The 18,907-nt window shown below is 56.4% G+C and overlaps 3 protein-coding genes across 4 annotated transcripts in view; all 3 read right to left on the bottom strand.

The window, feature by feature from the left end:
• The window catches only part of EIF4EBP1 (eukaryotic translation initiation factor 4E binding protein 1), a 56,878-nt gene extending 55,254 nt beyond the window's left edge, over positions 1-1,624 (bottom strand). Inside the window, exon 1 of the mRNA XM_068174684.1 lies at positions 1,619-1,624. The gene's annotated coding sequence lies outside the window, so the exon portion shown is untranslated. The remainder of the gene's footprint in view (positions 1-1,618) is intronic.
• Positions 1,625-2,958: 1,334 nt separating this feature from the next.
• On the bottom strand, positions 2,959-7,763 carry PLPBP (pyridoxal phosphate binding protein). 2 transcript variants are annotated; one of them, XM_068174668.1, is made up of 8 exons: positions 7,609-7,763; positions 7,159-7,266; positions 6,722-6,757; positions 6,103-6,178; positions 5,606-5,740; positions 5,353-5,495; positions 4,819-4,917; positions 2,959-4,543 (listed from the first exon to the last, which is right to left on the bottom strand). In XM_068174668.1, the coding sequence occupies exons 1-8, from the start codon at positions 7,702-7,704 to the stop codon at positions 4,427-4,429; spliced, it is 810 nt and encodes a 269-aa protein (XP_068030769.1). In that variant the 5' UTR covers positions 7,705-7,763; the 3' UTR covers positions 2,959-4,426. The 2 variants fall into 2 exon arrangements, with proteins under 2 accessions (XP_068030769.1, XP_068030768.1); XM_068174667.1 differs by having other exon boundaries at positions 2,959-4,547.
• An 824-nt stretch (positions 7,764-8,587) lies between these two features.
• Positions 8,588-18,677, bottom strand: ERLIN2 (ER lipid raft associated 2). Its single transcript, XM_068174662.1, has 12 exons — positions 18,521-18,677; positions 18,342-18,423; positions 18,125-18,171; positions 17,829-17,890; positions 17,201-17,326; positions 15,473-15,546; positions 15,022-15,080; positions 14,070-14,161; positions 13,672-13,761; positions 12,130-12,209; positions 9,799-11,135; positions 8,588-9,765 (listed from the first exon to the last, which is right to left on the bottom strand). Exons 1-11 carry the CDS (start codon positions 18,625-18,627, stop codon positions 10,926-10,928), a joined length of 1,029 nt encoding a protein of 342 aa, XP_068030763.1. The 5' UTR covers positions 18,628-18,677; the 3' UTR covers positions 8,588-9,765; positions 9,799-10,925.
• Positions 18,678-18,907: the final 230 nt, after the last annotated feature.

Raw genomic sequence — 18,907 nt, forward strand, 5'->3', positions numbered from 1 at the left:
CAATGAAGTCGGCTGGACCCCGTGCCAGGGAGAGGAGGAAAAGGGTCATGGGAGGACGACAAGACGACGCTGGGAATGCGGTTTCTGTCCAGGACCAACAGTTCCTGGAGGGGAAGAGAAATTTACTCCTCTCTCCAAATAAATACAACCCGCCGTGGCAGTGGGTGCCGGGGAGCGGAGAGCAGCTCAGTTCCCATCCCAGGCTGCTCCCACGTGTGCTCGCGGTCGGGATCACAAGAGCCCGGTGCCCGCAGAGCTCCCGGCCCGGGCACCCAGGCAGGGACAAGGACCGTGCCCCCCACAGACCTCCCACCTTGGCACTGGGGATCAGCTGTGGGGCCCCAGAGCCCTGAAGACCGACATCATCCTGCTGGTGAAAGAGACAATGAGGTGTCCCACATATTTCTGTCTTTTTTTTTTTGTTGTTGTTGTTTTTTTCCTTCCCGTTTTATCCACTGAGCAGAATTTTCCCTGCCTGGGTCTGTCCTGCACCATGGAATGATGCTGCCCCAGGAGCAAGTCCTGGCACAGGACACCCCCGGCTCAAGGAGCCTCTGGAGAAGGGTCTCAGGGACAGGGTGGGATTGTCCTGGGGTTGTCCTGTGCAGCACCAAGAGCTGGGCCCAACGATCCTTGTGGGTCTTTTCCAACTCAAAACATTCTTTGATTCTGTGCTGGTCCCAGGTCCTGCAGCTGAAGCTGGAAGAGAAACAGGAAGCTGCTTGTGTCCAGCATGGATCCTGCGAGCATCAGCCCAGCAGGGAGCCCTCCCAAGGTCCCCACGGTGAGCGGGGCCCCCCCTTCCAGCACTGCACAGAGCAGGAGTGGGCTTCCCTCCCCCTTATGGAGGGCATGAGCCTCCAGGCCTGAGCCTGCTGCTCTCCCTGGGCATTCCCACAAGGGAGAGAGACTCCTTGTCCCAGGCACTCACAACACGCCCAGCACAGCAGCACTCAGGGACACCCCAAAACACCTCAGGGTACTGGGCCCAGCCACCTCCTTTCCCTGGATGATCCCGAAATGAAAAAATCTGCGTATCCAGGAGCTCCAGTACTGGAATTGCATCCATGACACTCTGAAGCAATCAAACCTCTGTGCCTGCTCTTCAGAATTTCAGTCTCTAAACTCCCTCCAAGAACAGTGAGAACCTTGTCCAAACTGCAATGTGTGGAATACCCTGCCCCAGCCCCGCTGGAGGAGAGGAGCTCAAGCAACACTTTCCACATGCTTTGAGCCTGAGAGTTCAGGTTCTTTCAACTGCTTCCAAGCCCCTCTCCCTGCTTTTCCAGCCCTGACCCCTCCTGATGCCTCCGGCCCAGGAGACAAGGCAACCCATTTGAAACGCCATCGCCGCAGTGCTGGATGCCAAATCGCTGTGTCCCTCCCTCCCACTCGAAGGTAAAAAACCTCCTTAACTGCAGGCACAGGGAAAGACAACAAGCACGAGACTCTCTCAGTTCCTTTCACTGGGATCCAATAAAAACCTTGGCAGCGGCCGTCCTTCCTGCCGGAAAGCCGATATCCCAGAAATAAACACGCTTCCCACTTTGAAGGGCTGCAGGGGGATCCGCCTGGGCCGAGCTGCTCTGGTGTCCCAGCTCCCACCTGCCCGCAGCACCCGGGAGCAGCAGGGAGCTGACCCCCAGCTCCTGACCTCTGCTGCTTGGGCCCTGGTGCTTTCCCGAGGGGGAGGAGGATTCATTTCCCAGGAGCTGGAGAAGGAGCAGCAGCAAATCACCCTGTCCGGCATCACCAAGGGGTTTATCCTTCTTGGAATCAGCCGAGTCTGCCCATGGGTGTGCTCCAGGCCCCCAGGAAGCTTTTCACCACAGAGCATGTGAAGTGCTGAGGCTCTGGGGGGGTCAGCCTGGCCCAGCCCCCATCCAAGGGACACGCGGGAACAAGGGTGACCTCAGGGGACCGCTGGGAATCCTGGGGCCATGCCTTCGCTCCAGAGGGGACAACGCCAGCACCACCGGCCACTGGAAGTCGCGAGGGCGGCGGAGTCCTCCAAGGCAAACACTGCCAGGGCCAGGGCGGGGCGCGGAGAGCCCGAGCTGCCGCTCCCAGCGCGGCCGGGGCTCGGATGGAGGCAAACCCGGCCGGGGGCGGAGGCCGGGGAGCCTTTCATCCGCGGCCGCTGGCTGCACTCCAGTGACCAGCAGCTCCCATCTGCCGGCTGACCTCTGCCGAGGGAGTGGGTGGTCTGCGCCCCACGCCCCCGGACAGGCGTCCGGTGCCACCGGCGCCGCATTCCCGCACTCGCCCGCCGCGGGCTCCAGGAGGGTGCCCCGGGAGGTGCCCGGGGGCAGCGCCCTCTGCTCCGGCCTCGGGAAGGCTCAGACACGTGGGAAGGGGGGAAACCTTCGGGCACGACGAGAAAAGTCAGTGGGGAGCTCCACGGGTGGGAGAAGCAGCTGCAGAGCAAGGAGCAGAAGCTCTCGCAGATCCCCGCTCCTCTCCAGAGCCTTGCCACAGCCCAGCTGGGGCTGTCCCTGCAGGGCACCCAGGCTGCTCCCCGATGGCCACGTGGGCCAGCCCAGAGAGAGCCCAGAGAGGCGTCCTGGAGAGGCGTCCTGCCCAAAGCATCCCCAGGGCTGCCGAGACGCGCCGCTGGGCCGCAGCCCCGCGCAGGGAGCCCCCCACGCCCCCGGCCGCCCCAGCAGGGGCTCTGCACCTGAGCAAGGTGGGCACACGGCGACTTCGGGGCCCGGGCCCCGTGCCCGGGCTGGCAGCGCCACCCAGGGGCTCCTGCGGGGACAGCTCGCGACACTCGACATCCCGCCCAGCGCCGCGGCGACTTTTGAGCGCCCGGCTCAGCACCCGCGTCGCTCTCTTCGCCAGCCCCGTCTCTGCTGCCTTTGAACCACCCTCCTCTCCCGCCCCAGCTCCAACAGCGGCCCCAGGCTGGGGAGGGAAACGGCTCCAAGGGCAGCTCAGGGCATTTATTCACCACGCTGGAACATAAAAATAACATCTTTAATAGCTTTCGAGCTGGCACAGATGGCATTGAACTGAGCACTGTTTATTACTAGACTATGAACCACACACGGCGAGGGGAGCGGCTCCGACCCCCGGCGCTTCTAAACCACGGAGCTACGACAGGTTGGTGGTGGAGTTCTCTTTTCATTTACATTCAGCTTTTAGAGAGTGAAACCAACAGCGAGATTTAGCCACACGCACACAGAGCAAAGCCTGGGAAGGATGTTCCTGCTGGCAGCCGAGCTCTCCTCCTCTTAGCAGACACAAAAGCCCAAAAATTAGCTGTGACACAGGTTGTGAGACTGGCTGAACAACACAGGACAAGGCAGGAGCTTCTGCTCACACCTGAAGGAAAGTTACTGCAGTGACAGTCGCAATTGCCTCTTCCAAAAGCAGGAAAGGATGTTAAGACACAGCCCAGAAGCTCTCTCAGTGGTCTCAAAATCTCAAATGATTTTTTCTCAGGAACACAGAATGCAGTGGGACAATAAGACTTCCTTTTCTGAAGTATTTTCCCAAGGAAAGCTCCCTGCTGCCCTGAGCCAAGCACTGTTATCCTCACACAGGTGTAAAGGGGATGACACAGGCACCAAACCATGAGGGACTCACCTTGGAAAGCAGCAGCAAGCTGGTGGCAGAGCAGAGGCCTGGCAGAAAACCCCCATTCTGGCCAAAAAACAGCAGTAAAACTACTAGGCAGGATGAAAATAATTCCCAATAACAGAGGAGGGGAAAGGAAGGGAAGGGGGGAAAGCATTCCAGATCTGGGCAGCCACAGAGCCATGGGAAAAGTTAATGTCAGCCTGAAAAGGACAAAATTGAGCTGAAAAGACACTCCCACACTTGTGATGTGCAGCCAAAGCATCACACCATGAACTCACAGTGGCAGCTGAGCTCCTCACAGTCCCCTGTGCCTGTCACTCACCCCTTTCCCACGGCCATGGCCTCTCCCGTGCCACAGCACGGCACCATCCCAGCTCCTGTGTATCCATCCCACGTGCAAAACTTATATTTGGGGAAACATTTACAGGTTTCTGGCAAGATCATAACGTGTTGAATGAAGCATTTAGTCCTCAGTGGAAACAACCAGCAGCACTGCTGCAGGGACACCCGCCTTGCTCAGCAGCAGCTCCAGCCTGTCAAACACCTGTTTGTGCAGCCCAGTTACCCCAAGGTCTCTGTCCTTGATGACCCTGAGGAACCAAGACACCACAGCCACTTCCAGACCTCAATTTCCTTGTTGGTTATAAAGATCTCCAGTTTCTAGGGGTGCTCTATAATCACAATGATCACAAGGCATTCTGGCCTCTGTTCCGAGGAATTCCCTCTCACCATCAGGATTGGGTGCCGACACAGAGGGAGGTAAGATGCATAGTGAGGTCTCCCACGGCGAGGTCTCTCCTCTGGTGAGGCCACTTGTTTTCCCTTTAGTGCCCCTGCACTGTCACGGCCTCTGTTTGGCCTTCTCCCCCAGCGGAGGCCTTGCCCCCGATGGCTTTGTTGGAATAATCCCGCTCTCCAAAAATAGTGCTCCCGATCCTGACGTTTGTGGATCCAACCTCTATCTGGAGAGACAGAGAGGAGCAGCTCAGGGCAAGGCTGCCACCACCCCACAGCCCAGCCTTGGCTCTCACAGCATGGTTCCCCACAGACTCAGCACCCACAGCTACACCCAGGGGCGTCTTCAATCCCAGGCATCATCCCCAGGACCAGGAGGGCTGCACTGGGATCTTCACCCAAGGGGAAGCCTTAGAGGCCTGTTTGGGTGGCACCTGGGCTGGAATTTGGGGCACAGGCACGTTCGTTCCCCCAGGGAAGGGGCAGGAACACACTTACTGCGTGCTGGAAGTCTGTGGACATGCCCATGCTCAGCTCCACCTTGTCCAGGGGCAGGTTCAGCTTCTCACAGACCTCCTGCCGCAGGGACAGCAGCACCTGCAGGGCACCAGGGGACAGGAGAGGTCACACACCTGGACAGCCATGCCAGCTCCATGCCACTGATCCTGATTCATGCCTGTCCCTGACATCTCCTCCACACAGGACCTGCAATTCCCACACTTCCCTCAGAAGCACAGTAACACTGTCTGGAGGTTCCCCAGACTTACTGACAACACACAGGAGGCTGAAACCTCACCTGGGGCTCCAGCACAGCAACTGCTGCCCTGCCAAAATCCTGGATGCAGCTTCAGAGGATGGGTGGGAGCAACACCCTGCAGAAAGAGGCCTCACACCTGCACTGACACTGGTACTGAGGGCTCTGCACAAGGTGTTCCTACATCCTGACAGCCTCACTCGCACTGCTTCGACTGGGACAGACAAACTGTACCAGGAAACCAGCCCACAGTGACATTTGCTCTGAGAAAATCCTACCTGGAAGTCAGGATTTGGCCCCTTACTGAGGTCATGCCCGATGCTGCCAATGGTCATCAGCCCCACGAACTCCAGGCTGGGGCACTTGTTGATGACGTGCTCCACAGCAGCCGTGGTGTCCCCGGGGGGAAGGCCGTGCTTGCCTGCAAAAGCACAGGGAGATCCGTGCCCAGCTCTGCCTTCAGAGCACACACCAGCCCAGCCCGTCCCAGTTCCCTGCCAAGCCATGCACGTGTCACAAAGAGCCACTCACTCTCCTCCCCACTGGTGTTAACTTGCACCATGACCTTCAGCTTCTGGGACGACCCTTTTTTCTGCCACGAGCTGTTGACTCTGTCTGCCAGTTTCACAGAATCCACCGTTTCCAACATGAACAGGTTTGGGACAGCTGGGGAGAGAACACAGGCTGAGGGAATTCTGCTGGCACGGGATTGTTTGTACCTACAGCAGGCATTTGGGAGTTCATGGGTATTGTTTCAGGGAACCGTGAAATATCCTGAGCTGGAAGGGATCCCCAGGGATAGTTAAGTCCAACTCCTGTTCCTGCCCAGACACCCCAACAACCCCACCCTGTCCATCCCTGGATATCCAAACCCTCCTGGAGCTCTGGCTGTGCCCATTCCCTGGGGAGCCTGGGCAGTGCCCAGCACCCTCTGGGGGAAGAGCCTTTCCCTGATCTCCAGCCTGACCCTCCCTGACACATCTGAGCACTGGAAGACCACTGCCCACACCAAACCAAGCAGCACTTACCAATCAGCTTGTTGACATTGTTCTTCTGCAGGTGGCCAATAAAATGCCACTTGATGTCTGGACAGGATGACAGAATCTGAAAGCAGAGGGAACGCTCAGGTTGGAACAACAATTCTCTCTTCCCCCACGCAGCACTTCAGCCTTAGTTTGCCCACAACCAAATACCAGACACTCAATTTCTTTGTTTGTTGACCCTGAGAGACTCAGCCTGTGGTTGTGCTGAGGCTGAGCCTGGAAAGGGATGGGTTTGTGGCTGCAGGGAATGCTGTCCAAGGGAACAGCAAAGGCAAAGCTCTTGTGCAACAGCCATAAAATGATATTTTCCCCAAACTGAGTGTTAACATTTTTCTTCAACAAGGACTGTGCTTCTCCTGAAGAGAGCACAAAAGGCAAAGCACTGTGCAGACAAATCATGACTAAGGCAGATGTATTCCCAGGCTCCTCTGGAGCCAGCAAGGCAGGAGGGGGAATGGGGCAGAGGCACTGAGCCAAGAATAACCCACCATTAATCTGCACAGATAAGGATCCAACCAAATCCCTAACAAACCCCGGGACTTTGAACAGCTCCTAGGACACGGCTATACATGGTAAGAAAGGATGAAGGGAACCCTGTGCTTACCCTGGAGTCTGATGCCTTTTCCAGCAGCTCCTGAACCTGGGGAAATGAAGGAGAATGCTGTTAAACCCACAGCAGGCATAGGATTGGTGTCCTTGGCATGTGTGTTCCTGGGGCCAACCTGAGCCTCAGAAACATGAGGCCAAGGAATGATGTGTCACCCACAGAGCCACCCAAAGTGGGCTGGCCCAAGCCTCCAGGAGGAATTGCTTCATGGAAAGGGCTGCTGAACGTGGGAAGGGGCTGCCCAGCGAGGGGTTGGAGGTGTCCAAGGAAGGACTCAGGAGGTGGCACTCAGTGCTCTGGGCTGGGTGACAAGGTGGGGATCGGGCACAGCTTGGACTCGATGACCTTGGAGGGCTTGGAATGATTCTGGGATTCTGTGCCCCGTGCAGGGGCCCTGTCCCAGCCCTGCCGACCCCTCCCAGCCCCCGACTCACGTAGTTCTCCCCGAAGCTGCGCTGCCCGTGCCTGTAGGCCTCCATCACCATCTCGGCCGGCTTGGTCTTGCTGACGGCCACGAGCCGCGGCTGCACGGCCGGGAGCCCCTGCGGGAGCGGCGCGGGGTGAGCACGGGGACCCAGCCCGGCTCCGGCACCCCGGGCCGCGGGGGGAACCAAGGGGCCCGGCCCTGTCGGGGAGCGCCCGAGCAGGAGGGAGCCCTGTCGCGATAGCGGGTCCCGCTCCTCTGCTGGGGGCTTCGCACACCCGTGGTGTGCTGACCCTGGGGCACCGCGGGTCCGTCCCCACGGTGGGGCCTGTCCCGGTGGCGCTGCGGGTCTGTCCCCACGGTCACCGGTGACCTGTCCCCACGGAGCGGGCCGGTCCCTATGGTGACGGAGGCCCGTCGCCGTGGTAGCCGTTTCCCGTTGCCCCCGTGCCCCCCTCACCTGCGGCCGCCGCGCCGCCGCTTGCTGCACCTGCTCGGTGACGGCGCGAAGCGCCGGGCCCAGCCCGTTCCCGGCGGCCATGCCCGCTCTCCACATCCCCGCCCGCCCGCCGCCACTTCCGCCACACACTGGCCCCGCCCCCGCTCTCCGCCAATCGGATCGCTCCGACCAGCGCCGCCGGCCAATGGGAGCGGCGGGGCGGGGCGGCGGCCGCCATGTTGGGAAGGTCGCGGCCGCCATGGCGGCCCCGGGGGATGGCGGCGCCCGGCCGGGGTTCCCCGCCGGTCCCCTTCCCTGGCCTTTGGTGACAAATCCGAATCACTCCGTGCCCTCAGTAACAGCAGCCAGCGCTGCCACCAGCCCCCCCGACCGTTCCGGTCCCGACCACCCTCCACGCCCACCCCCAAGAATGACGTTGTTATCCCCGCATGAGGCGCCGCCTCGCCAGGGTGCGGATTTCAATTACTGCGGGAAAAGGCGTCAGAAAAGCACGGCGGGGAACAGAGCTCGTCCTGCAGGCCCGGGACACGGCCCGGCTTTATGGAGGAGCTCCCGGGCAGAGCGGGAGACCGCCGGCTGGAACCCATTAACTCAAATATTTGCCTTAATGTGCAGAACTTCACTGTCCCTCGGCAGGTTCAGTGTTTACACAGCTGGGTAAAAACACCCCGAAGCCTCCTGCCCTTTGTCTGGTAAAACACGACAAGGTTTTTTTGCGAACTTCACCAAGTCCGAGGTGGTTCTTGCTCATTCCACAGCAAAGCAGGCGCCGACAGACGCGGGATTCCTTGGACACCTCCGACCCTTCTTCCTCCACCTCCCTCCTCCTCACTGGAAAGGGACAGCACCGACCCCCAGCACCCCACAGCTCCCACTCCCACCGAGCACCTCGACCTTCCCTCTGCAAAATCCTCCCCTGCCAACACATCTACACCTGGTATTAAAGTCCATCCACAAGCCCTGACATTAACACTGAGGATTCTAAAACCGAAGGCCATTTTATTGTCACAGCAAATACCAAAATAAAAAGGCTTTGAATTCGGTACATAAGAAGATCTAAGACTGCACTGGCAGAGCATTTCCATGCTCCCAGGTATCAGCAGTGCCACAAACCTCTGTTCCTTTTGCTACAGAGTGGGTTTAAAGTTCAGCTCTTCATCTCAAGGTCAGAGAAACAGGACAACTTGCCTGCTAAAGAGACAGAGGAATAAAGGTTTGCATGGAGAGACTGAGCCACTCTGGAACATTCAGGACATTTCAGAGTGAAGAAACCCAAATGAAGACACAACAGTGGATTCCGGCTTGTGAAGACTGATACACTCTCAACTTCGCTTTTGTTTTTTTACTCTTAGTACAACTTAACTAAATTACACTAATACTTCAGCAGTCAGGGTTTTAATTAAAAAAAAAAAAAAATCATTAAGAGCTCTTTATCCCAAGCTATTGTCTTGCTGTGAAATCACACATAAAAAAAAGCCTTTATAATACCACTTTGGCTTAGTAGGATCCTTTCATTAGTGAAAAATACTTGTAAAAGGAGGGGTTAGTTGCTGATGGAAACCTCGAGCACGAACACAGAACAATCTCAAGTGAGCTCATCCTCATGGCTAAACTTCTGCTATTCCCTGCCATGATCTGCCTGCACAGACCTATTTATGAGCGAGGAATATCACAGCCTCCCTGGGGATGCTGTTGGGTCTGACGCAGGTCTGGAGATGGGACTTCCCTTAGCTCTTATTTTCCAAGAAATACAAAGAGGATGGGACTTTTCTCCAGCAGAAACTGATGCTTCACTTCTATTTTGCATTTTCAAGCATCAACAGGGAAGAGAAAACTGCTGTAAAAACCCTGGAGCCAGCAGCTGAGAGTCACTGAGCTCTCTCAGAGCAACACAGAGTGATGAAGGTTTGAACACTGAAGGGTGAGACATGGGGTCCTGGGGAGCAGGAATTTGGGGCACGAGCCTGTGCATGCACCAGGCTGGTCTCTGACAACGAGCACTGGCATCATCTCAGAAGAGGATGCTGGCCTCTAATTACATCAGCAATTAATCACCAGGCTCTGCTGCCAAATGCAGATGGATGGGGTAGGAAAAAAAATGTTCTCTCTAGGCCTGGACTTCTATCCTCCTATTCTGCATGTGTGGAAAACAACGCCCTGTTCCCTCCTTGCATCTGGGATGTGAGGAACTGATCAGCTCTCTGGAGGGGAAGGTACATTCTGGAGCATTGTTCCGAGAGAAAAAGGGGAATCCATCTTTGGGTAGTTCAGGAAGAGCTGCTTCTCTCTGCCCCGTGACCTTTCAGGATCATGGTTTGTCCTTGGCCAGTGGGAAATCTTCCTTCCACGAGGTCCATTCAGCCCCAATCCCACAGGAGCTCAGTTCTGCTCACCTGAAGGTCCTTTTTCTAGTCAGACACTGTAAACACTGAGATCCAGCTGCTCCCACAGAGCAGATAACAAACTGAAAAACTGTCTGGTCACTCCAGCAGCTCCTCCCCAGCAAGGCCTTTTGTAAAGTCAGGGTCCCTGAGACAAAAATTCTTTCCTCCCTGGTTTTCTGTGACAATTTCCATCATTCCACTGAAAATCCCACCCAGCTCTGCACTCCAGGAGGCTGCCCACGCCCTCCCCCAGCAGCTGAACTGCTGGGACAACTCTCCTACAAAAACATGACAAGTGGAAAACAAAGCAGAGTGAGGACACAGAAAATGAAGGGTTTGGGTCACTCCCTGCGTGACATTGTCTAAGGCTTTGATCCCCCCGTGGGTGGGAACCTGCAGGACTCCAGCTGAGCCTCTGTCCTCATGGGGTCACCTCATGTGGGCTCAGCAGCCACAGGCCATGGCCCCAGCCTCGAGCAGCCACTTGTATGTAGTGTACAAAATCTAGCACCTCATTTTCAGAGGGGATTGAAATAAAGAACTTGGAATTTTCAGTAAGAAAAAAACCCAAAACAAGTTGTAGCAGCAATTCCCCTCCCTCCAAAACCTCAACATTTCTTTACCTTCAACTGCTATGAACCACCTCAATCCCAAATTAGGTTCCCACCCAGCTGATAGCCCTGACAGCCTCTCCCAAATCCTTGGTCTGGGTGACCAAGAGGCAGGGAGGTGCAGCTACAGAACATACCTGGAGCTTAGAAATTACCAGAAAACCCACCCCATAAATACCAAAGTCCTTGTGTCTAATGGTCATATAAAAGATTGAAAGGATTAAATCTGATTCATCTCTTTCAGCACAGGAAAGGGGGAAAACTAAAAGGTATTTCCCAGTTCATTATTTTTTTGATATAAAATGAATAGAAATCTTCCTTTTCAGTTGATGTTATGAAGTAGTTTTGTGTCCTCGCTGGCTCCTGCCCCGTCCTCCTCTTGGATTCCTTCTGCCAGTCCCTCTGCAGATTTGGTCTGGCTCCCTGCAGAGTCCATGAACATGTTGGGAATATCTTTGCCAAAGTAGATCTTACTGTTGGCTGCAATTGCCTTGTACTTCATCAGCTGCAAGTACTCGGGAGTTAACTTGAGCTGCACGGAGAGAAAGGGGGTCACAAGAGCTCAGGTTTGGGAAAAGGGAATTCCTGCCTGAGCACAGGAGGCACGTGCTTTCCACGAGCCCAGTAGGCATGGCCAGCCCTCCCCAGGGAAAACACGGAGTGCCCAGAGCCAGGATCTCCTCCAGCAGGGCCGAGGGCAGCTCCAAATCCCAGTGCCCAAATGGCAGAATGGAAAGGGATGGGAGCAGCCAGGGAATTGCTCAGTCCAAGCGTGATGAGAGGCTCCAGAGCACATCCCTCACTGCAGCCCCTGCAAGGAGAGCTACTGAGGAGGGAAATGTCCCTGGCTCTTTTCCAGGGAGCAGATCCACCAGCGTGTCTGGGTGAGAGGAGCTCATTCCTTTGGGGTAATGACATTGTAACAGAGAGGACAAAACCTGGGCACAAACACCCTCTGCCCCTTCTCACTGACCACACAGAACTGAAACTTCCTGCTGGGATGTCCTGGGAGCTTGCTGTAGGCAGGAACACACCTGGCAATTCTATCCATGCCATTTTTCCGTTTCCAGGTTGGATTTTTTGTTGTTTTTACTTCGCAGTACTGAGGCTCTTCCAGGGTGTCTGAGATCAGTTCTTTCCCTGTACTGTGGTTTATTCTGCCCCCGCCTGTCACCCTGGAGATCTCCCTGCCAGCCTGAGACTGGAATGAAACCACATTTCTCATCACAACAGTGTGAAAGAGCAGCACTGAAAGTGATATTCACAGAGAGCCACGGCCAGTGAGCACCTGGCAGAGCAGAGATTTCACATACCCTGACACTGATCAGTCCAGAGAACGAAATTAACTTGCAAATAAGGAACTAATTGTTGACTAACTGTTTCAGATGAAAGCTCTGCTGAGAGGAGATGGCTTTGTTTTGCTTTTTGACTTAAACAAGGATCACTGCCTGCTCTTATGCTGGTATTTCCCTACAGCCTGGTGCCAGGGGCTCTGCTCTGAGGCACGACAAAGGAAAGCACAGTACCTTGTTGGCCTCAGCCACCTTCATTGCAGTGTAACACTCAGCATCAGCTCTCGCCTTCTCTCGTGCAAGAAACGCAGCATCTGGAAGCAAACACATGCTCTGAATCACATTTTCATTTCCAGCCACGTTAGCACTGTGTGCAGCTGGTAACTCTTCAGAAGGTGGCCAGTGCCACCTCAGAACTGCACAGGACACAACCAAGGGAAGAGGGAACAAAAGGGGAAACCCAGAAATGGGAGCTCAATTTACAGCTAAATGGCTGCAGGACGAGAGCATTAAGAAGTGAATTGCATCTGCAACTGCAGAGCTCAAAAAACTTCACAAACATCAGGGTTTGATTATCCCCATCACGTGGGCCGAGCTCAGCCTTTCTTCTGGAGCCAGGGCTGACTCTCGTGCTGGAACGCAGCAACTGCTCTCCTGCAGACGTGGGATTTACTCCCAGCCCCTGCCCAGGACGCCAGGAGCAGCCTGGGCAGCCCAGCAGACTCTCTGCAGATGAGGTCTGTGCTGTGGATGGGATTCCCAGATGGGATTTGGCATATGCACGTGAAGGTTCTGGCACGCAGAGCAGCGGATTTTAACCTTTACAGGCTCTGCCCCTTGCACAGATGCTGGAGAGCTTTTCTCTGCTGTATCAACAATTGCTCCAAGGCTCTGATGCTGTGGATACTGAAATTCCTGACTCCTGGCACAGACACTTAAGGAACACTTCCCCTTTCTGTACTTCACTCCTGTCTCCCCTCTGCATCCATCCAGTGATAACGATGGTTATCAGGCCAGCAGGGTAAAGATAAAATGAGTGGAATCCTGCCCATCTCCTGCCAAGCCTCCTAAGGCATGGAACCACACAACTGCAACATATCAGCCTGGGTCTGAGAGCTGCACAGCTGGATAAACCATTTGTTTACTTCCCCTAGCAGGGAGGCCTGGGAGCTGCTGCACTTAAAGATCCTGTGAACAGCTGGATGGTCTGGCCCACAGCTTCCTCTCTTGGCTGAAAGGAGAGGTTGGTCCCAATCAGAGACACTGGGAAAAAAGGAGCAGGCAGGAATCCTCTGCCAGCACAGACCCAGACTGAGGGCTGACACATGCTGACACAGTTTTAAGAAATAAATCCCATTGTATTTCTGCAAAGAACTTCCAAATGAGAAGCTGCTGACCTGTAAAACTCTTAATTGGCTCCTCAGTGGCTTCTGCAAAGCTCATCAGGGCCTCTAATGAATGTAAGGGGAAGAAAGGCCTTGCCACTCCCGAGTTGGAATTGCAGAGCCCTCTCCACACCCTGGAGTTTCTCTGACAAAGCACTTTATCAGATGGGTGAGGGAACATCTCCTTAAGTTCAAACTGCTACAAAGATCACCTTGAGAAAGGGAGTTTCAAGAAGCACAGCCTGCAAAGAAATTCCTATTCCTGCCCATGGTCAGGAACTCTATCCCTGTGAACGACAGCCTGGACTGAAGAACAGCCAACACACACTTCAAGAACTCCTTGGTGAACTGCTTCAGGATTTACTTACTGCAAAGCTCACCTCCCACTCACCTTCAATCTCTGAAATTCGCTTCTCTGTTTCCTTTTCCATCACTTTCTGGCCATAAGTTATTTCAGCAACTTGTGCAATCTTTTCTGCCTCTGAAATGAAAACAAGAACACGCCCACACTGTCATCACACGACTTCCTAACACCAGAAGCAGCCTCACCCTGGAAAATCCTCACTCATCACCTACTTCAGGTGGAAATAAACGGTGGGAAAAATTTCCAGCCTGCAGAGAACAAAGCTGGAACCCACCTGAAAAATTCCTGAGTTTCTCTGGGAAGGTTTCAGATCAGAGAAGGTCCCACAGTGAACCAGGTGCATCCATCCCTCCCTCCCTCCCTGGGACCTGGGGTCTCTTTGCTGCCTGTCCCCCCATTCCCTCTCCCAGCCCAGCCCCACAGACCGATCAGAGCTTTCTTCCTCTCCGTCTCTGCCTCCTTCTCCACCACCTTCTGCTTCTGTGCAGCTATCAACAGCTTTGTCTTCTCACTCTCCCTGAGGAGCAGGAAAAACCAGTTAAAACCAGGAGCTCACTGGTGAGGGACTCACAGCACATCCCCAGAACGAGCTGCTGGTTCTCCCCTCCTTCCAGCATGTGTCCAGGGCAGGTGGGATCAGCAATGTCAGGGCAGGCACCTGCACAGAGCTCTGTGCCTAAATCAAAGCATTCTTTCCTCCCCTCCAGAGCAGGAAGATTTCCCTGTGACACAGTCCCTGCAGGCTGCCCTTTTCTATCTTACTGGTTTTTACTTACATTCGGGAGTTTTCAAAGTGAACGTAAATAAAACCTCTGCTCCTGCTCCCAGTCAGGGAAGAGACCCTGGAACCGAGTCTCTCAACACACCCTGCAGTATTCATGGCAACAGAGCACAGGCTGATTTGGGGCCTCCTGCCATGACCACAGCACACAGGATTTACCACAAGCCCAGAAGGTGACATGCAATGCAGGGGAAGCAGAGTGGATGAGAGGGAGCAAAGTGCTGGCAGCTGGCTCAGGGCACTGCAGAGGGATCAGCACGTCAAGTGCTGTCAAAGAGAGTTATTTCAAAGCTTTGCAAGTCTTCAGCTTGTTGAATCAACAGTTTCTCCATCCCAGTCAAACAAGAGGATTAGTGGTGAAATCCATCCCTCTGTCACTCAGCCGCAGCTCTGGGAGGGCTCTGGAACATGGGGCCAGTGGCCAGGGGAAGGAGCCCCAGGGCAAACGATCCCTGTGCCCAAGGGCTCCAGTGAGGGCCCTGCCAGCCCAGCCAGTGCTCAGAGCTGTGCTGAAGGGCAGCAGGAGGCTGAGGGCACCTCGATGCCCCGACCCCATCTACCCTTCTGGGTCCTTTTGGGAACACACAGGCACTTACATGAGCTCGTAATTCCTCCGGATCGTTTCAGGGATGTTAGGCTTTGTCACTCGAACTGCCTGCAGAGAGAGACACACAGGAGAACCTGGGCCAGCAGCCAAGTGGCCCCTGGGGCTGCAGGGGCCTGGGGGTGGCACTCGGGGTGTCCTCTGCCACCAGAGCTGCACAGACTGTGACCAGGCCCAAAACCCACAGAGAAACAGCACTGAAAGGTCTCCTGACATGACAGGAGATTGTAACCTGGGCAAGGCAGCACCCAGAGGAACTCCAGGAGAAACTCAACACACCAGAACTCTGAGGGGATAGGAAGGACACCGTTCCCACTCCCCAGGTTAAATGATATCTGTGTTGTAAAGCAATTTCCTAAACAAGTCTCAGTTTCTTGTTTCCTTTTAGCCCTTTCCCCTCTTCACAATCTGCCCCTTCAATATCTCAATCAAATCCTGATTACCTGTATAATTAATCCGGGGGCCATCGTGGTTAGGTCTTGCTGCAAGGCCAGTTTAAGGTTTTCATCAATCTGATCTGATTGGGGAGAAAGAAAAGGGAATGAGACATCCCCTGAGGCAGTTTGCTGTCAGCACCCTGAGCGAGCTGGGATGGCTCACGTTTCTTATTCCTGGAAAGCACAAATGGGAGTTGCATGAAGAAGTGCTGGGCTGACCCCGAGGCAGGATCCCAGCAATGGGACACACCACAGGAACGTGGCAGGCATGAAAGGAAACCCTGCAGTTTCCCATAACCTGCAGTCTGGAATCTTCCTGAGCCAGATACAGCATCTTCACAACCAGGAGTCTGTGCTCTGACCCCTTCCCCACTGAACTCCCCCACTAGATCCTGAAGTGACGAGGTAAATCCTGACCTGCACCTGTGCCAGCAGGACACGAAGCAAATAGAAAGGCAGGAATGGGAAATGGCAGCATCAGTTACTTTAACAGGCTGCAAAAATCATCACTAACGTCTCTTTGGCTTAAGGAGTCCCAGAACTCCAGCGCAGCTGAGGATTTCAAAAGGAAACACAACCTAAAACCCTGCTCTGATGAAAGCTCCAAGGAGGGCAGTGCTTCCAGCTGGGGCCTGCTGGGAAGTGCAGAAGGAAAATCAAACAGTAACAGCTTTAAGAGGGATCACATCACACTCCTGGACTGTTTGCTTTGGTCCCAGTTTCCTATCTGGAACTCAGGCTCCTAAGGAAGCCCAGCCAGGAGTTTGGGAAGCAGCTGTTATCAGTTCCCTGCACCTGCTGGCAGATGTGGGGGCAGAGGGTGACGTGAGGCTGCTCAGAGGGGCTGTGCCCCACTGCAGAGCCCGAGCCAGACCCGGGCAGCTCAGCCCAGGGCTTCCAGGGAGTTTGCACAAGCTCCTTCTGTGCAGAGTGGGAGCTCTCAGCCCATTTCAATCAGCAGCTGCTGACATCTGGAGCCCCCATGGGCCAGGAACCCAGCAGGAGCTGGGAACTGGAACTGGGGGGGATCTGAGCCCCAGGCCCGCAGCTCGTGTGGGAAGGGGGAGCCGGGCTCCTTGGAAAGCCTGGAGAGAGAGCAGGAGCCTGCGAGCAGCCTGGGCTGGCTCAGGCACAAAGCCTGTCCTGCTGGGGCCCCAGCAGCCCCGTGCCCACAGCCAGCACTGCCAGTGCTGACAGCCTGGGAGGATTTCCTGTCAGCCCAGAGCCAGGAACAAAGCTCTTGGCATTGGCAGCTGCTGGGCCAGTCCCACCAGGAAACCACAGCTTCTCCTCAGCCTCTCCTGCCCTGTGCCTCCCTGGTGGCCCGCTGGCAAGGGGAGCGGGCCCCTGCCAGCACTCCTGGTTAGTGGCACTGCAGCCACAAAGCCCAGCCAGCCTTGGGCCAGCGCTGCTTGCTCAGACTTTCTGTGACAGCAGAGCCACAGCCTGGCTCTTCCATCTGGATCAGAGAGTCCTGTGACCCATTCAATCCCTCACAGAGAATGCCCAGAATTCCTGCTGCCTTCCCTAAAGGGAGGCTGCTGGCAGGGCTGGGCTTGCAGTTTATTGTTACCACATATTGAAGCACTCAGCTCCAAAAGCTAACAGGGATAAAGGATGGCAGCTGGCTAACAGCCCCGACTCCACGCAGAGCCCACGCAGGATCAATGGGTAAAAGCCATCAGCTGGGGGCTCTGTAGCAGGGGAGAGCCCCCAGCAGCAGCAGCAGCTCACCGAACAGCTCGATGTACACCTCCTGCAGCGTGTGCACGCTGCAGAACTGGTTCAGCTCGTGGTGGATCTTGTTGAAGATGAGAGCCTTGTCGTAGTCAGCTGTGTAGTTCTTGACGATGTCGTACACTAGGAGAGGAGAGAGCAGGGGATGGAGCAGGGACAGGAGGCTGAGCACTCAGGGAAAGCCCTGGAGCTCAGCCTCAGTGCAGTCTGAAATGAGGGACACCCCTGCCGTCAAACCCTCTGCTCAGGGCAGGTTTATTTACTGCTGCTATTTTGTGGCAATTTCACCCCGTCCCCTGCCTTGTGAACAGGAGGGTCTGAAGCACCCCCAGGCTGTGCTGGGGCTGCACACACACACACAGCTCCCTGCTGAGCCAGGCACTCCCAGGCTAAAACCCAAAGGATTTGGGAAAAGGCTGCACAGGTGGCTCTCCCTGGGCTGCTCTGCTCACAGCCCAAGGTGCTGCACAAGGCTCAGGGGCTGGGATAACACAGCTGGAGGGGTCAGAGGGGACAGCCAGGGCTCTGCCAGGTGCTGGGGCCTGGCAGGGAGCCAGGCTGTCCCACAGGTGTGCCCCCAGCACCTCCCTCACTGCAGCAGGCCCCGGGCACAGCTGGGACTCACCCGCGCTCTGGATGAGGAAATTCACCACCTCGATCCTGTCGAAATAAATCATCACTCCCCCGCTGCAAAGGGAGAAAACACAAAATAAGCTCTGCAGGAGGCCGGGCGGCTCCGAGGGGGCCTGTCCCCTCCGGTGGCACCACCCAGCACACCCCAACCCCCCGGGCCCGGGGCTGCCTGTCCCGGAGAGGCCCTCAGAGCCTCCCAGTGACCCCAGTGTGGGCTGCAGAAGGGTTCTGCCTCCGAGGAGCTCCCAGCTGGGACCGAGGGCTGGGGGGAAGAGCCGAACTTCTCACCTGGTGCCGCACGGGACATTCTTCACCTCGTCCGTCTGCAGCGTGGTCTGCAGGGGATTGAAGGAAAGAGGCTTAAGAGAGGGACTTCCCCGGCACAAGTCCCACAGAGCGTCCCGAGAGCCGCCTCTCCCCGGCACCGGGCACAGCCGCAGCCAGCCCGGTGCGACAGCCGGGCTCCCCCGGTGCCCGCCCCGCCCGGGCCCGGGCCCAGCAGCACCTGCACTGACTTGTAGGACGTGATGAAGGGTAGCATGAGGTGGAAACCGGGCCCGCTGGTGGAGGTCAGCAACGCGCCGCCGCTGCGGAGGGAGAGACGGAGAGAGAGAGGGAACCGTGAGCGGCGGCTGGCCAGGGCCCGGCCCTCTCCCCGCAAGGGGCCCCGCCGGGCTGTCTCACCGGTAGTAGACGCCGATGTGCCCCTCGTCGATCTTGTGCACGGCCGAGAGCAGCGCGGCGGCCGCGACGCCGAGGGCGAGGGCGGCGATGGCGCCGAGCTGGGCCATGCCCGGCACCGGCGGCGGCACCGGCGGCGCGCCACTGACGTCATCACCGCGCGACCGCGCCGCCGCCGCCAGGGGGCGATGGAGGAGCGGGGATGTGGCGCCGCAGGCCGCGGGTTCGAGACCCGCCCGCGCCCGCAGCGGGTCGGGGTGCGGAGCCCCCCGAGCCCGCTCCCCGTCCGGGCGGGGCACGGAGCACAGAACGCTAAGTGTCGGACGGGACAGCGAGACTCGTCCCATTGCAGCCCCTGCCACGGGCCGGGACATTTCCATTTCCCACTTT

This window comes from Anomalospiza imberbis, chromosome 28, assembly GCF_031753505.1.
Source record: "Anomalospiza imberbis isolate Cuckoo-Finch-1a 21T00152 chromosome 28, ASM3175350v1, whole genome shotgun sequence".
In the NCBI taxonomy this organism is placed as follows: Eukaryota; Metazoa; Chordata; class Aves; order Passeriformes; family Viduidae; genus Anomalospiza; species Anomalospiza imberbis.

What these genes read in the sequence shown, in the direction of transcription:
- ERLIN2 (XM_068174662.1), bottom strand. Translation starts at nt 18,627, where the DNA reads ATGGCCCAGCTCGGCGCCATCGCCGCCCTCGCCCTCGGCGTCGCGGCC. An exon ending in GAGGAAGAAAGCTCTGATCG is followed by an intron (nt 13,762 to 14,069) that starts GTCTGTGGGGCT and finishes TTTTCATTTCAG; the next exon opens with AGGCAGAAAAGATTGCACAA. An exon ending in GCGAATTTCAGAGATTGAAG is followed by an intron (nt 12,210 to 13,671) that starts GTGAGTGGGAGG and finishes GTTTGCTTCCAG; the next exon opens with ATGCTGCGTTTCTTGCACGA.
- PLPBP (XM_068174667.1), bottom strand. Translation starts at nt 7,704, where the DNA reads ATGTGGAGAGCGGGCATGGCCGCCGGGAACGGGCTGGGCCCGGCGCTT. An exon ending in CAATGTCAACAAGCTGATTG is followed by an intron (nt 5,741 to 6,102) that starts GTAAGTGCTGCT and finishes TTCTCTCCCCAG; the next exon opens with CTGTCCCAAACCTGTTCATG. An exon ending in TAACACCAGTGGGGAGGAGA is followed by an intron (nt 5,496 to 5,605) that starts GTGAGTGGCTCT and finishes GTGCTTTTGCAG; the next exon opens with GCAAGCACGGCCTTCCCCCC.